At 39.3% G+C, this 15,577-nt stretch overlaps 1 protein-coding gene across 1 annotated transcript in view; it reads left to right on the forward strand.

Moving 5' to 3' along the window:
• Positions 1-593: 593 nt before the first annotated feature.
• ZNF510 (zinc finger protein 510) overlaps positions 594-15,577 on the forward strand; it is a 40,751-nt gene continuing 25,767 nt past the window's right edge. The window contains exons 1-3 of the mRNA XM_075549816.1: positions 594-973; positions 7,453-7,672; positions 8,275-8,325. Coding sequence (XP_075405931.1) covers positions 8,311-8,325 — 15 coding nt within the window. The 5' untranslated portion in view covers positions 594-973; positions 7,453-7,672; positions 8,275-8,310. The remainder of the gene's footprint in view (positions 974-7,452; positions 7,673-8,274; positions 8,326-15,577) is intronic.

Consider the following 15,577-nt stretch of genomic DNA (forward strand, 5'->3'; position numbering starts at 1 on the left):
AGTATTTCACTGTCTTATTCACAAGAGCAATCCATATATATCTTTACTTCTCTTAGTAGTTCTGAGTTTAAAAGGCACAGCTGTAGGGAACAGTGCAAATTTCTACATTTATAAACTTTATATTGCAAATACAAAGAGAAATAGAATGCAGTTAAATAAGTCTTTCCGTTTTCTGGATAAAAATAATATTACCGAGATAAATCCAAACTTAAAATTAACAAAAGTAACAATCATTTTCCTTAGTATTTTTAATACTCAATGTTTAACAAGTCGCTCTGAAATGTCTTCTGCGTCTCTTGCTTTCTCCAACCAGAAAGCGATGCGTTAGTTATTATGTGATAACAGTCTGACCTATATTACCTGGGAAGCCCTAGCGGGACATGGGCTCCAAGCATTAAGCCGTTTGGCTAGACTAATAGATTATCTTCTAATTTACTAATGCCTTGAGGGCGGGGGTGCGGGGAAGGTATCGCGACGATGCGCAATGATTCATGGGAATCGTAGTCTTGAATGTCGGGGCTGGTTTGACTTCGGTCCCTCTACGCATGTGCGGCCCAGCCCCTTCGCCGCCGCCGCAGCTCTGCTTCCGCCCTCTCGGGCGACGGGCGTCGGAGGAGGGCCACTTCCTGTGCGCCGCGGGAGGAGAAGCGCGGCGGGACCTGTCAACCTGCAGGGCACCTAGCTCTTGCTCCCGGGCGGGCGCAGAACGTCTCGGAAACCCCGCAGGCGGGACCCGCCGCTGCCTTCGCCCCGGCGGCGAGAGCAGGAGCGGGCGGGACCCACAGGTGTGCCGGGGGCAGGTGCCCGGTGCGGCCGAGGCGCGGCGAGACGTGGCGGCAGGGCCCGGCCTGCAGCCCACCTCGCGACAGCGCGCGGGCGGCCAGGGGAGTGTGGAAAAACCCCAGTGCGTCTATGCCGAGAGCCCGGCATCTGGATCCGGAGAGACTCGAGCAGATCACAGCTCTGCATTTGGGTAAGAGTCAGGTTTCTCATCTAGAAAAAAAAAAAAGGTGTATTACTTAAAAATGTTTTCTTGGCAGCATTCTGAGAAATGAGTTATCACCTTTCATCAAGTGCCAGTTCACAATCAATATGTAAATGCTGGCTCCCATTTTATTGGGAGGGCACTTGATTCTTTTCATTTAGTATTCCATTGCCTCACAACCCCGTTATTTCTGGTATAACCACATAGTTATTTTTTAAAAGAAGAATATGGGCTCGTGTGTGAAATAATCTAGCCAAGGTTACTAGAACGAGCCCCTGTGGCGCTGCAGGATCGCATTGTGGACTGGTAACCGCAAGTTCCGAGTTCCGAGGTTCACTCTGCAGGAGAAAGATTAAGCTCTCCGCTCCCATAGATTTACAAAGTCTTGGAAACCTTTTATAGCAGTGGTTCTCAGCCTGCCTAATGCGGAGACCCTTTAATACAGTTCCTCATGTGGTGACCTCCAGCCATAACATTTTTGTTGTTACATCATAACTAATTTTGCTACTGTTAGGAATCATAATGTAAATAGCTGAAATGCAGGATGTATTTTCATTGTTAAAAATGGAGCATAATTAAAGAGTGATTAATCACAAAACAACATGTAATTATATATTGTGAAATATTTATTGCTAACTACAAATAAATGAAATTTTGCCTTGAAGGATGGTATAGCATGGGTAACTGTCTCTGCATGTGGGTAGACTCGCCTGAAGAGTGATAGAGGAGCGGTGTCTCGTTTCCTAAAAATCAGGCTATTTCCAACATTTTACCAGCCTACAGCTCAATTTTACAGCATTCACGGCACTTGAAACCCAAAACTCACTGCCGTCTAGTCTATTCCAGCGCATAGCAGCCTCAGGTCACCAAATCCCCAGGTGTCTGAAGAAAATGTAGACAGAATATCGCTATGTGGCAAATATATTTGTGTATTTTATGATTTCTCAAGAGGCCATGGGTCAAATGGAAGCTTCTGGGCTTTTGGGCACTATCCAGGCTCTCTGTACCTGTGAAAGCACAATCTAATATTCTAGCCCAATAAAACAAATATGTAGAAAGATGAAGTGAGCCACTTATGTAATATTAAATTTCCTAATAGCTAAAAAAAGAAAAATAAATAGGAAATTAAGCATATGTTTAACTCATTACATCTGAAATAGTATTTCAATGTATGGTACAAGCCACATTTCAAGTGGCTAGTGGCTTATTAATGGCAAGCACAATTGTAATGCATTCCAAGAGTGGTTTAAGATCTTACACTAGTGTTTCTGAAGTGGAGGTGATTTTACTTCCCACAGTTTTCTGGAAAAACTGCCGCTGATGATTTTTCTTACCATCACCTCCCTTCATTGTCTTGCTTCTTTATCCTCAACTTAGTAACCAAGAAAAAGGTTGCTATCTTTATCAGCGAGAAACTCAAGTTTTTGTCTTAATGTATTCTGTTTGATATTAAAGCTTTTATTAACGGTCTAGTTGCAAGCAAACAAAAACTGTGATCAAATCAAGCAAAGGTTTTTAACTAATTGAATATTCCTGGCCTTCTTCATACTATAATTTTTATAGCAGTTTTATTGGTACATAATTTACATATAATACAATTCAATCGTTAGTCATATCAAGGAGAATTGTACAATCATTACCATATCCATTTTAGAACATCCCCCCATGGTTAAATTGCCAGTACTCCCTCACCCCTCCCATCTTCCAATTTTTATTCTTAATGTCCACTTTCCCTCCCTTTCACCCACCAGTGCATTTCTGTACCAACCCTGTACCAGTTATCACTATGCATCTACCCTGTGATTCACAAACTGAGAAACCCAACAGAAACAATTAAAAAACAAAATTGAAATAAGGTGGTAAGGATCAAATAATAATATAGTCAAAAACAAATAATGAGTAAGAAAGAAAATATCACCATCAACATTCAAAAAGTCAGGGAAGAAATGTCTGTCATGGAAGAAGAGGTGCTTGCACCCAGAACCAATTCAGGTAGACTCTATACAGGGAGGTCATCTGGCCAAGTATCAAGTTTGATTTAGCATATCAAGATTACAATGATGTCTGCCTGATAGTAAAGCTGTGGCTAGAGGGGATTTACCAGTGGCTCAGTCTGACTAGTTACTTTTGCAAATGAGTGTTGGCCTCCTACTGCTTTCTCCATAGCCTTCTACAAATTGGGTATTCATAATTTTAGCTCTGCCATATTCAAAATTTGTGATTGTCATTTTTGGATCACACAAGCTAGTGCGCTACTTCTATGTAGACTTAGTTGACTCCTCTCTTAGATGGCTGTTTATTTGAATACAAGCCTTTAAGTCCCCAGACATTATTCTGATTGATAGCCAGATACTATCTACTTTCTTTACCACACTGTGCTTATCTTCCTTGATCCTTTCTTGAAAGTGAGTATCCAGCAGGGTCATGCTACCTGAACTAACTGTTCTTGAATTGGACCCATCTCCTTGTCCATGGGGTTTGCACATCTCAGGTTTGGTTTACTTTGGTGGGGAGTATTTCAGACTTTTTAAGACACTAATAAACACATACACACACTCTAATAGGAACTCCAAGGAGGAGATACTCTTGCAGTTAATCAAGCCATCAACAAAATGTAAACACTGGGGCTCCCCACAATCAAACATAAACCTTGCAAAAGTGTGAATTGAAAAAGAACTTGCCAAGCTTGTAATCAGAGTAAGATTGAATTTCCCCCATCAAAGAGAAGAGAAATAATTTGGCATTTCTGGAGCCCTTCTGGGTTCTTCCATTCTTTGAGGTCCAGAGACCTATGAGTGACCCTGGGTCAGGAGCTCTTCTGTTCCCTGGGGTCCCAAGACCTTTAAGTGGAGATTCCAATCCCAACAGCAGGAGAGCACCCACTTGCAGGATTCCTGGTTGAGTTGGCCTAGGTGAGCTGTGTTTCAGTATAGCTCTTCCCTGCCTCACTGGGGTCCAGAGACCTTTCAGTGGGTGTCCACATATCTATTAAAGCCATCTCGATCTTGGGTTAACTCCTACAGGTGTACTTGTGTACACAAGAAAGGTGTACCCAAGAAAATCAAAGAAAGAAAGTTTGTTTGGGTGGAAAGTAGAACTAAATTTTACCACGAGGTACAGAAGAGGGAGAAACCTTACCGAGTGGAGGCACACAGGAGAAATATCCCAGCTGCTGCTTCATCAGTCCAGCATGATCAGACAACTCCTCTTCCTAGGTAATCTCAAGTCTGAGGTTGAGACCAATGTGTGCTGGTGGAGCTGTCAAAGCTGTTGCTGGAGCCGACAAAGGAAAGCTCTTGCCTTTTGCTGACCAAGAATGACTAGCAGGCACAGAGTTGCTACATAAGCAAAGTTTTAGTAGAGAAGAAGCCAGCTCGTGAGATAAAGCTATACTTCACTCTTGTCTCCCTGAAGCTATGGGGATTCGGGGTTTTTATCTCCCCAGGGTACATCAGTGAAGTTATAGATAGCCATATGTTGGAATGGTGGGATTTTCTTCATATACAGAGGGCTACCTGTTAATAGTATAGGTTCACAGTTGTTTTCCAATATGGATCCTGCTTTCAAGGGATCTGATTTCCCAGGGCAGAACTTAGGAGTTGTTGATGATGTGTGGCCCTTGGTGGGCAGCCCATTCCTCTCTCTGCATGAGGCATACAGCTGGGTCCCAGGCTTCATGCAAAACAGTTTTAGAGATACCTTAGATAGTGTGGTTTCCTCAACTATTCCTGTTTGCTCCAGGATGTGGGGTTTCCAAGTTCTATTTTTTTTAATAGTTGAAATGAATATCATTATATATCATTAAAGACTCCAAGTTCCTTTTCCTCTTCAATTTTACTTTTCCTCCTTTTTTTAGTCACTCAGACCATTATTTAGGTCTGATGGGTAAGGAATCTGGAAAGTTTTTTGTTTGTGAAGCAATTTTTATTTTATTAATTTTTTCATGTTATACCCCCCATTTTTCCCCACCCCCCTCCATCATTCCTCCCCTCTTCCTGTTCCCACTCCCATCCCTGGCCTCTTCATTCTCTTCAAAGTTTTGTCTATTTTATATTTTGTGTTTTGTATAAAACACATTTCTTCTTTGTTTTTCCTTATAGCAATGGTGGTGGTGGTATGAAATGTTTATCTTTCTAAGATTGAGTTTGCTAAACATAATGCTCTCTAGTTTTGTCCATGTTTTGCAGTGTTTAATAGAGTTATTGTATTTTATTGATGCATAATATTCCATAGAATAAATGTACCAGAGCTTATTTATCCATTTTTCTGTGTTTTTGATTGTTTCCATGTTTCTGCTGTTGTGGAAATTGCTTCAATAAATATAGGTGTACATAAGTCTGTTTGTGTTATATACTTAATTTCTTTGGGTATATACTTAGTAGAAAGATTGCTGGATGATAAGGTACATGGATTTGCATTTGTTTAAGGAACTGCCATACTGATTTTCATGATGGTTCTACAATTCTACAGTCTCACTAGCAATGTAAAAGCCGTCCTATCTCTCCACATCCTCTTTGGCATATTATGTTCTGTTTATTAAAATACCAAAAGTGTCCGTGTGAGATGATATCCCATTGTTATTTTAATTTGCATTGCTCTTATTGCTAATGATTGTGAGCATTTCTTCTTATGGTTGTTGGCCACTTGTATGTGGTCTTTGGTCAATTCTTGTCTTGTGCCCTTTTTAAAAATTGCATTATTGGTGCTTTTCTTAAGATATTATCATTTTCTATAGATTTTGGAGATAAGCCCTTTTTCTGTGTATTATTATTGAATATTTTTCCCACTATGTGGGTTTTGTGGTGATGATCGTGATGACATTTTTTGTTTTGCATAAATGTCACATTTTTAGTAAGTCCCAGTTCTTTATTTTGTTTTTATAGTGTGGAATTTTTTATTTGTTTATACCTTGTATTAGAGTCCTTACATTTTTCTCATTTTTTCCATTTTCATCTTTATAATTGTATGATTTATATTTAGGAATTTGATCTGTCTTTAGCTTGTTTTTGTACATGTATGGATCTTGTTTTATTCTCTTGCAGATGAAGATCCAGTTTTTCCCACATTTCACCAATTGTTGAAAAGGCTGTCTCTTGCCTTTTTAATGTGTTTTCTTTATCAAAAATTAGATACCTATTTCAGGGTTCTCATTTTTAATCCATTGGTTCTCATATCTATCTTTGTTCCAATACCAGCTTGTTTTAATTACTGTTGCTATTTGGAGGTTTTAAGATCTGGGAGTGAAAGGCTTCCTACTTTTTAAAAATTTTTTCATAGTGTTTTATTTATTCTAGCTTTCTTTTCTATATAAAGTTGGTGATTAGTTTTATCATTTCCTTGAAAATTTGTGGTGGGATTTGAATCGGAATTGCATTGAATTCGTAAAGTATTTTTGGTAATATTGACATTTTCACAATGTTTAGTCTGCCTGTCCAGTAACATGGTAACCAGTTCTGTTTGTGTAAGTTCCTTGCAGTATCTTGAAGGACTATTTTGTAGTTTTCTTTGTATGAACTCCTTGTTTCTCTGGTAAGATTTATTTCTAAATATTTTATCTTTTATGTAATTACTATAAATTTTATTTTCTTTTATTGCCTTTTCTGGTATTATCCTTAATATACAAGAATCCAACTGACTTCTCTCTGTTAATCTTATAGCCTGAATTTTTAGGGTCTTCTATATATAGAATCATGTTATTGGAAAGCAAAGAGAGTTTTATTTCTTCTGTGCCTATATGGATACTTGTCATTTCTTTTTGATGCCTTATGGTTCTAGCTAAAACTTCCAAAACTATATTAAAATGAAAGTGGTGATAAAAGGGTCTCGCAGTTCTGTGGGGTCTTCAACTTTTGCTGTCTGTAAGTTATGCCTATATATAATCTTTCTCAGAAAAATTTAGAATTATTATTTAATTTAGTGGCCCCCAGGGAATACTTTCTTAGAAGAAGTATAGCCAGGCTGCTTCTCGGTGAGTCCCTGGAATAGGACTCGTGCTTGGTAAAGTAGGGAGACAGGAAAAAAGAAGACGACTTTAAGCGAGCTGGTTCAACACAGTGGCAGCAACCCTGGGCTCAAACATAATGATAATTGTGAGGATGGTACAGGACCGGGCAGTGTCTCGTTCTGTTGTATGTACGGTTGTGTGGGTCAGAAATGATTCCACAGCACCTCACAACAACAGAGGCATTCTGGGGTCCTTCAGATGATTTAGCAGAGGAGTCTTAGGTCCCTTTCTCTCTGAATTGTGGTGACATTGCCACGTCTAGAGACCATTGCAGGGCACGTGACAGTGGGTGTTGTCGACCAGTTTGCAGAAGGTGGTCACTTGGGACTGGGAGGGATAGGTGGCTGTTTGGGTGCACAGAAAAAGCGACTTTACTAGAGAGTTTCTTATGCATGGTTTCTAGGAAAGATATAACCAACCAGAGCTAAAGAAAACCTAAAGAGTCTTGTTTGTTCTTTCCTAGGTTCTGAATCACTCATACCATTTCCAACCCCACCAGTGACATCTACAATATTCCGGGTTCCCACTGACCTGAACATACAGAATCACAAAATGAAATGATAGGAAAGGATTTCTTTCTGATTTTGAAAGCTTAAAAATACAGAGTCTGAGATGACTGACTCGTCCAGGGTCATCCAGGACAGAGCTAGGAGCAAAACATTGTGCTATTCATGTTAAGACAGGTAAGTCATGTAAGATGTCTTGTCAAAAAGTCTTTTTGAGAAAATGCAATCAAGTTCAAATAGAGGTTAAAAGCTACTGTAATTTCAACAAGAAAGCCATTTTTAAAAGTTTTCCGTTGATTCTCTAACTCAACTTTCAAATTGTAATGTTTTGTTAATTAGAATGGACATAAATTACTAAATCAACAGGGGAAATTAATTTATGAAATTACAATCTGAAAGATTAAACCCACATGATCACATAATTAAAAGCAAAACCCACTGCTGTAGTCGATTCTGACTCATATTGACGCCATACAACCAATTAGAACTGCCTCCTGTGGTCTCCGAGTTTGTGTGGGTGCAGGCAAACTCCTCTTTCTCCTGTGCAACAGCTGGTGGATTTGAACCTTGCAATAGTAGTCCAACACCTACCCTACATTACCACCAGTGTTCCATACAGAATAATATGGACTTGTACATATTCTCAAGGGCAAGGAGCAATTTCCCAAAAGGGAAACCTTTCCCAGCAGGTGTGATGAGACATTTAGGGAGGTGAATATAGGAGTTGACCAGACTTCTCATGGCTACATTCCTCTTTTGTTACTTCTTCCACCTACCAGGTTATCCTTCACAATTCTCTACACACTTCTTAGAAAATGAACTCATCTCAGGTAAGTTATTTATAAACATACCAGTTCAACTTTTTACAACTTATTGACAATAATTAGCTCTTTAGTCCTATCTTTAATCAAAGCAATATTCCCACTGCTTTTAGACCCCCCCCCTTTATTTCATTTAATTCTCACCCATGGAAACCACTAATAACTGGTTCACTGGTACCCCCCCAAAAAGCAATTGATTTTTCAAAGCTATGTGTTACACATTTTTATAAAACAACCTTTTCACCATCAAAGTACTCCATTACACTTTCTGTAATTCCATTCTTGGAAACATTTTTCAGACTCATCTGTTTGGGTGATCGACAGCACCTCTCTCTTTTTTTTTCTTCACCTTTTCTACTTTGTCAGATCTCTGTCTTTTCATGTCCCTCTTCATTCACAAAACAAAAAGAAGTCTCATGGAGTGAGGTCAGGTGAGTAAGGTGCGTGCATGGGGTAAGAGAGGCATGCTGTTTTTTTGCCAAAAAATTGTACTTTGAGATGGCTGCGTGAGCAGGTGCATTGTGGTCGTGGTGAAACCAGTCCCCCATCTGCCAAAAATCAGGCCTTTTTTATTGCACATTGTTAGGCAATCTTTTAAGAACTCTAAATAGAGAAGGCTTGATTAACAGTCTGACCTGGTTGAACGAACTCCAAATGTACTGCAAGTCGACATTTTTGTCCATTTGGGAAGTTGACTGACATGCAGAAAGAGGTTAGTCTTCAATCAACATTTTATCCTTTTAGAAAGGAGAAAATCACTTGTACACTTGCCTTTTTCCCCATAGCGTCATCCTTGTAAGCTGTGTTCAATATCACAATAGTTTCTGCAGCATTTTCCCAGCCCGAGCAGGAAACAAAAATTTTATAGCTGCATTCTGTTCTCTTAAATTGTCTGTCACAAAAAAACGAGGTTCAAGCAAAACTTTTTATGAAAAAAATTCACGGTGACCAGAGAGAACCTTGCCAGGCAACACCACCAGATGCACTAATTCAGAGTGAGTTGCTTGATACTCGCCTAGTGGGAAAATGTGTACTTACTTGGGCAGAGCTTTTTCTGTTTGTGGGGGGGTACCTCCTTGTATATATTGCCATTTCTCATCTTTTTATGTAAATGAGGGAATACAATATTTGTCCTTTTGTGGTTGATTTAATTAACTCAGCATACTGTCTTCCAGCTCTACTTATACTGAAGAATGTATTGAGATTTCACTCTTAAAGAGTATTCCATTGTATGTATGTACCATATTTTGCTTATACATTCCTCTGTTGGTAGGCATTTAGGTTGCATCCACCTTTTAAATATTGTGAAAATTGTTTCAGTGAACATTGATGTGCAAATGTTTTTCTTAATTCTTTGCTTTCAAGTCTTTTGGATATTCACTTACTCACGTATACCGATATGGTTAGGTTCCAAGGGCCAGGTAGTCATAGGACGTTGTGTTAGTCTGGGTAGACTAGAGAAACAAATCCACTGAAACTCATAGGTATATAAGAGAGTTTTATATAAAGGTAAGTGTACAGTAAGAAAGCATCCCAACCCAGTTCAGTCCAAGCCCATAAGTCTGACATTAGCCCATATGTCCAACACCAATCTACAAAGTCCTCCTCAAACTCGCAAAACACAAGCAATCATGCCGAATGCAGGAAGAAAGCTGAATCAGTGATCGTGTAAGCATCTCAGTGCTGGCAGGGGTCTCCACATGGCTGCTCCAGCACCCAGGGCTGCATCAGGGTAGGTCCATGTGGCTTCTCCTCAGGGATGTCATGCAGAAAATGAGCCAAAGAACTAGCACTCTGGTCTGGCCTTCAGAGAACGAGAGACCAGAGAACAGGAAAGGTGAGGCTCACCAAACCATTTATCTCTCCGCTCTGCAATTAACCCCACATGTGTTTATCGGCCAGGTTGGCACAATAAACCTTAACTATTTTTTTTAACCTTAAGTATTAAAGACATCATCATTATGCTAAAATGTAGGAAGACTACATCATTACATAACTGCCAAACCATGTAAAACCAGACTCCAACCAAGTTACCGTACAACCTTAACTATCACAGTCATGTTGCTCTCAGTTAGCACCTCAGCAATCGTTACTGCCAGACAGAGTGTTAAAATAGTACAAGATAATTGGATAGATTTTTATTATTGCCTTAGAAGTGAAATATCGGATAAGGTCTTTTGTTACTAGGTGTCCTCAAGTCAGTTCAGACTCTGTGTCCCTGTGTACAAGAGAGCAAAGCACTGCCCAGTCTTATGCCATCCTCTCAATTGGTCCTGTGCTTGACCCACTGCAACCACTGTGCCAATCCATCTTGTTGAAAAGTCTCCTCTTTTTCACTGCCCCTATACATTACCGGTTGAAAGAGGTCTTGTGCAGTAGATTTAGCCAATGAAATGTATTGTTTGATTTCTTGACTGCTGCTACCGTGAACACTGTGGATTCAAACAAGACAAAATCCTTCAGAACTTCAGTTGCCTTTCTTTTGAGTTGTAATCCACACTGAAAGCCACAATCCTTGATCTTCATCAGTAAGTGCTTCAAGTCCTCTTCATGTTGAGTAAGTAAGAATGTGTCATTTGCATATCACAGGTTAGTAAACCTTCCTCCAATCCAATCTTCATATAATCTAGTTTCTGTGATTATGCTCAGTACACAGATTGAATAAGAATTATAACAGGATACTCCTCTGATGCATATCTGACCTGATTTTAAACAGTGCAGTATTTCTTTGGTTTGTACGGTTGCCTTGATCTATGCAGGTTCCACGTGAGCACAGTGAAGTGCTCCGGAGTTCCCCTTCTTCTCCAGGCTGCCCATAGTTTGTCAGGATCCACACAGTCAAATGCCTTCGCATTGTCAGTAAACCCCAAGTCAACACCTTTCTGCTATTCACTGCTTTCAGCTAAAATCCATCTGACATCAACATTGATATCCCTCGTTTCTGTTTCACATCCTCTTCTGAATCTGGCCTGAGCCTCTGGAAGCTCTTCAGCAAAATTTTGCTTACATGTGATATTAATGGTATTGTTCTATAATTTGAGCATTCTGTTGGGTCACCTTTCTTTATAATGGGTACATATGGATTGTCTTCCAGTTAGTTGACTGAGTAGCTTCCAGTCCTTGATCACCTTGTTGAAACAGTTCAGTTGGTATTCTTTCAATTCCTGGAGACTTATTTTAGCTAATGCTTTCAGTGCAGCTTGAACATCTTCTTCCAGGACGGTTAGTCCTTGCTCATTTGACACCTCTTGAAATAGTTGGATGTGGATTCGTTCTTTTTGGTACAGTGACTCTGTGTATTCTTTTAACTTGTTTTTTGATGCTTCTTGCATCGTTCAATATTTGACCCATGGAATCTTTCAGTCTTGCAACCAAAGGCTTGGATTTTTTTTTTTAGTTCTTTCAATTTAAGACTTGTTGAACATATTCATCCTTTTTGGTTTTCTTACTCTAGGTCTTTTCACATTTCATTATAATATTTTACATTAGCTTCTCTAGCTGCCCTTTGAAATTTTCTGTTCAGCTCTTTGATGTCTTCATTTTTTCCATTTGCCTAAGTTACTCTATACCTAAGAGCCAGTGTAAGGGTCTCTTCTGACATCTTTCCTTATCTAATGACCTTCTCCTCTCATTATGTATCGTGTCCTTAATGTCTTCCCACAGTCCACCAGCTCTTCTGTCATTAGTGTTCAATGCTTCACATCTCTTCTTCAAATGTTCTAGAAATGAGGTTGTATTTCAGCCCTCATGGACTTGTGGTAATTTTCTTCAGTATCCACATGATCTTACATATAAATTATTGATGGATTTTCCATAGTCAACTGCTGGCCTTGTTTTAGCTGCTAAAATGGAATTCTCTATTATCTCTTCTCATAGATATAATCAGTTTGATTTCTGTATATTCCATATGGAGAAGGCCATATATGTAGTCACTATTTGTGTTATTGAAATGGTATTTGCTATGAATAAATCATTGGTCTTGTAAAATGATATCATGTGATCTCCAGCTTCATTTCTATCACCGTGACTTTATTTTCTAACTATTGTTACTTCCTCTTTGTTTCCAACTTTTGCATTTCAATCACCATGAGTTATCAATGCATCTTGATTGCATGTTTGATGGGTTTCTGGCTGAAGATGTTGGTAAAATTCTTTAACTTCTTCACTAGCTTTTGTAGTTGGTGCATAAATTTGAATAAACATTGTATAAATTGGATTTCCTTGAATGTGGGTAGATATAATTCTAACAGACAGTGTTGTACTTCAGATAGATCTTGAAATGTCCCTTTTAACAATGAATGCTTATTATGTCTTGATTATGTCATTTCCAGTGTAGTAAACCATCTGATTCAAAACAGCCATTACCAGTTCATTTCAGGTCCTTAATGCCTGTGATAGCATTCTTTACGTGTTTCATTTCACTTTTGATGGCTTCTGATTTTCAGACATGCACTTGGCCCATTCCAAATTCGATGATTAGATTTTTGCAGCTGTTTCTTCTCATTTTGAGTCGTGCTTCAGCAGAAGGTGTCAGAGACTTTATCCCCCAGCCTTTACTGTAGGCCCAGCACCATGAAGACAGCGCCTCCTCAGTGCCCACCTTTGGAAAGCCTTCCAACTGGAGGGATCCGCCTCCCGGCGCGATCTCTGACCCTGTCGTGCTTCCATTCATTAGGCCTTCAGTATCTGGCAGTGCTTTAGCATTTGCATAAGGTTTTCCGTGGCTGTTTCCTCTGACGTGGACAGCTGCTTCCTTCTTTGTAGTCTGGTCTTAGTCTGGAAACCCTCCTGAAACCTGCTCACTTTGGGTGACTCTGCTGGTATTTGAAATACCAGTGACATAGCTTCCAGCAACACACAAGCTACTCCAGTATTACAAACTGACAAACAAGTGGTGGATTCGATAGAGATAGTAACTGGTTAATAGTTCTGCAGGGTTATGGAATAGTAGGTTGAGGAGAAATGAGGAAGAAATGATGTTACAAGAATGAAGAAAATATTATTAAATATTTCTCTTTGTAAGATTGACTGAGTTTGCTAAGCATAATGTTCTCCATGTTTTGCAAGGTTTAAGAGATTTGTCATCTTTTTTAAAAATTGATGCATAATATTCGTTTGTATGTATGTGCCCAGAGTATGCTTATCAATTCTTCTGTAATCAGGGTTTGGAGTTATTTCCATGCTTTTGCTATTATGGAAATTGCTGTAATAAAGATAGGCATACATATGTCTGTTCGTTTTGTATTCTTGATTTCTTCAGTGTGTCCACCGAGTAGAGAGATTGCTGGATCATAAGGTACTTAAATTTGCATTTGCTTAAGTAAGTGCCGTACTGATTTCCAAGTGTTTGCGCAGTTCTACAGTCCCACCAGCGTTATGTTCTATCTCTCCACGTCCCAGCATTTATCATGTTCTTCTCTCCACGTCCTCTCCAGCATTTATCATGTTCTTCGCTCCACGTCCTCTCCAGCATTTATCATGTTCTTCGCTCCACGTCCTCTCCAGCATTTATCATGTTCTATCTCTCCACGTCCCAGCATTTATCATGTTCTTCTCTCCACGTCCTCTCCAGCATTTATCATGTTCTTCTCTCCACGTCCTCTCCAGCATTTATCATGTTCTTCGCTCCACGTCCTCTCCAGCATTTATCATGTTCTTCGCTCCACGTCCTCTCCAGCATTTATCATGTTCTTCGCTCCACGTCCTCTCCAGCATTTATCATGTTCTTCGCTCCACGTCCTCTCCAGCATTTATCATGTTCTTCTCTCCACGTCCCAGCATTTATAATGTTCTTCTCTCCACGTCCTCTCCAGCATTTATCATGTTCTTCTCTCCACGTCCTCTCCAGCATTTATCATGTTCTTCGCTCCACGTCCTCTCCAGCATTTATCATGTTTTGTTTCACTGAATTTTTGCCAAAAGTGTTGGTGTAAGGTAATAGTCTATTGTTAACTTTAATTTGTATTTCTCTTATTGCTAATGATTGTGAACTTTTCTTCCAATAGTAAGTAGTTCGCCATCTATATGTCATCTTTGGTAAATTGCCTATTCATGTTTTGTGCTCATTTTTAATTGGATTATATTTATTTTTCTTGTTAAGATATAGTTTTCTATATATTTTAGAAATTAGCCCTTATCTGATGTATTATTATCGAATAATTTTCCCAATCTGTGGTTCTCTGTTACCTTTTTCTTTAATCATTTTATCAGGGTGGGGAGGCTCTTACAAATCTTTTAACAATCCATCATTCAATAGTATTAAGCACACTGTACCTATGTTGCCATCAACATTTCCAAAACAATTTCTTTCTACTTGAATCCTTGGTGTCAACTCATCTTTCCCCCCTCCTTCTCCCACCCTCTCACCCTCGTAAATTCTTGATCAATTATATATTATTGTTAGTTCGTGTCTTACACTATCCATTGTCTCCTTTCACCTACCTTTCTATTCGTTGTCCCCTTGGTGGGAGGTGGGGAGGGGTTATATATCCAACCTTGTGAAAGTTCCTCCTCCCCCTTTCTCCTTCCCCCTCCACTGCCCCCCTCCCCTCTTGATATCGCTACTCCCACTACTATTCCTGAGATTTTGTTATCTGTCCTGAATTCCATGTGTCCAGAGCTCTTATCTGTACCAATGTGTGTTCTCCGGTTTAGCCAGATTTGTAAGGTAGAACTAGGTCATGGGGTCAGAGGAGGAAGCATTTAGAAACCAGAGGATTGATGTGTGTTTCGTCAGTGCTATACTGTACCCTGGTTGAATCATCCCTTCCTTGTAACCCCTCTGGGAGGATGTTTGTTGATTCTTCTGATAAAATCTTTTGTTGTGCATAAATGTTGTATTTTTAGTAAGTCCCAGCTCTTTATTTTGTCTTCCATAATGTGAATATTTTCATTATGTTTGATAGTGTGTTTATGCCTTGTATTAGGATCCTTAAGTTTGTCTCTTTTTTTCACTGATGGTCTTTATAATTGTGTGATTTATATTTAGGTATTTGATCTATCTTTAATTTGTTTTTGTACATGGTTTGAGGTATGAGTCCTGTTTCATTCACTTGCAGGTGGAGATCCAGTTTCCCCAGCACCATTTGTTGAAAAGGCTGTCTCTTGTCCATTTAATGTGTTTTAGTCCTTTATCAAAAATTAGGTGTTTCTAGGTACTTGGTTGTATTTTGGGGTTTTCAGTTCTGATCCATGGGTCTTCATAATCATCTTTGTATGAGTACCAGGCTGTTTTTATTAACATAGCTATAAAATAGGTTTT

Source organism: Tenrec ecaudatus, chromosome 5 (genome assembly GCF_050624435.1).
Source record: "Tenrec ecaudatus isolate mTenEca1 chromosome 5, mTenEca1.hap1, whole genome shotgun sequence".
NCBI classification, from domain to species: Eukaryota; Metazoa; Chordata; class Mammalia; order Afrosoricida; family Tenrecidae; genus Tenrec; species Tenrec ecaudatus.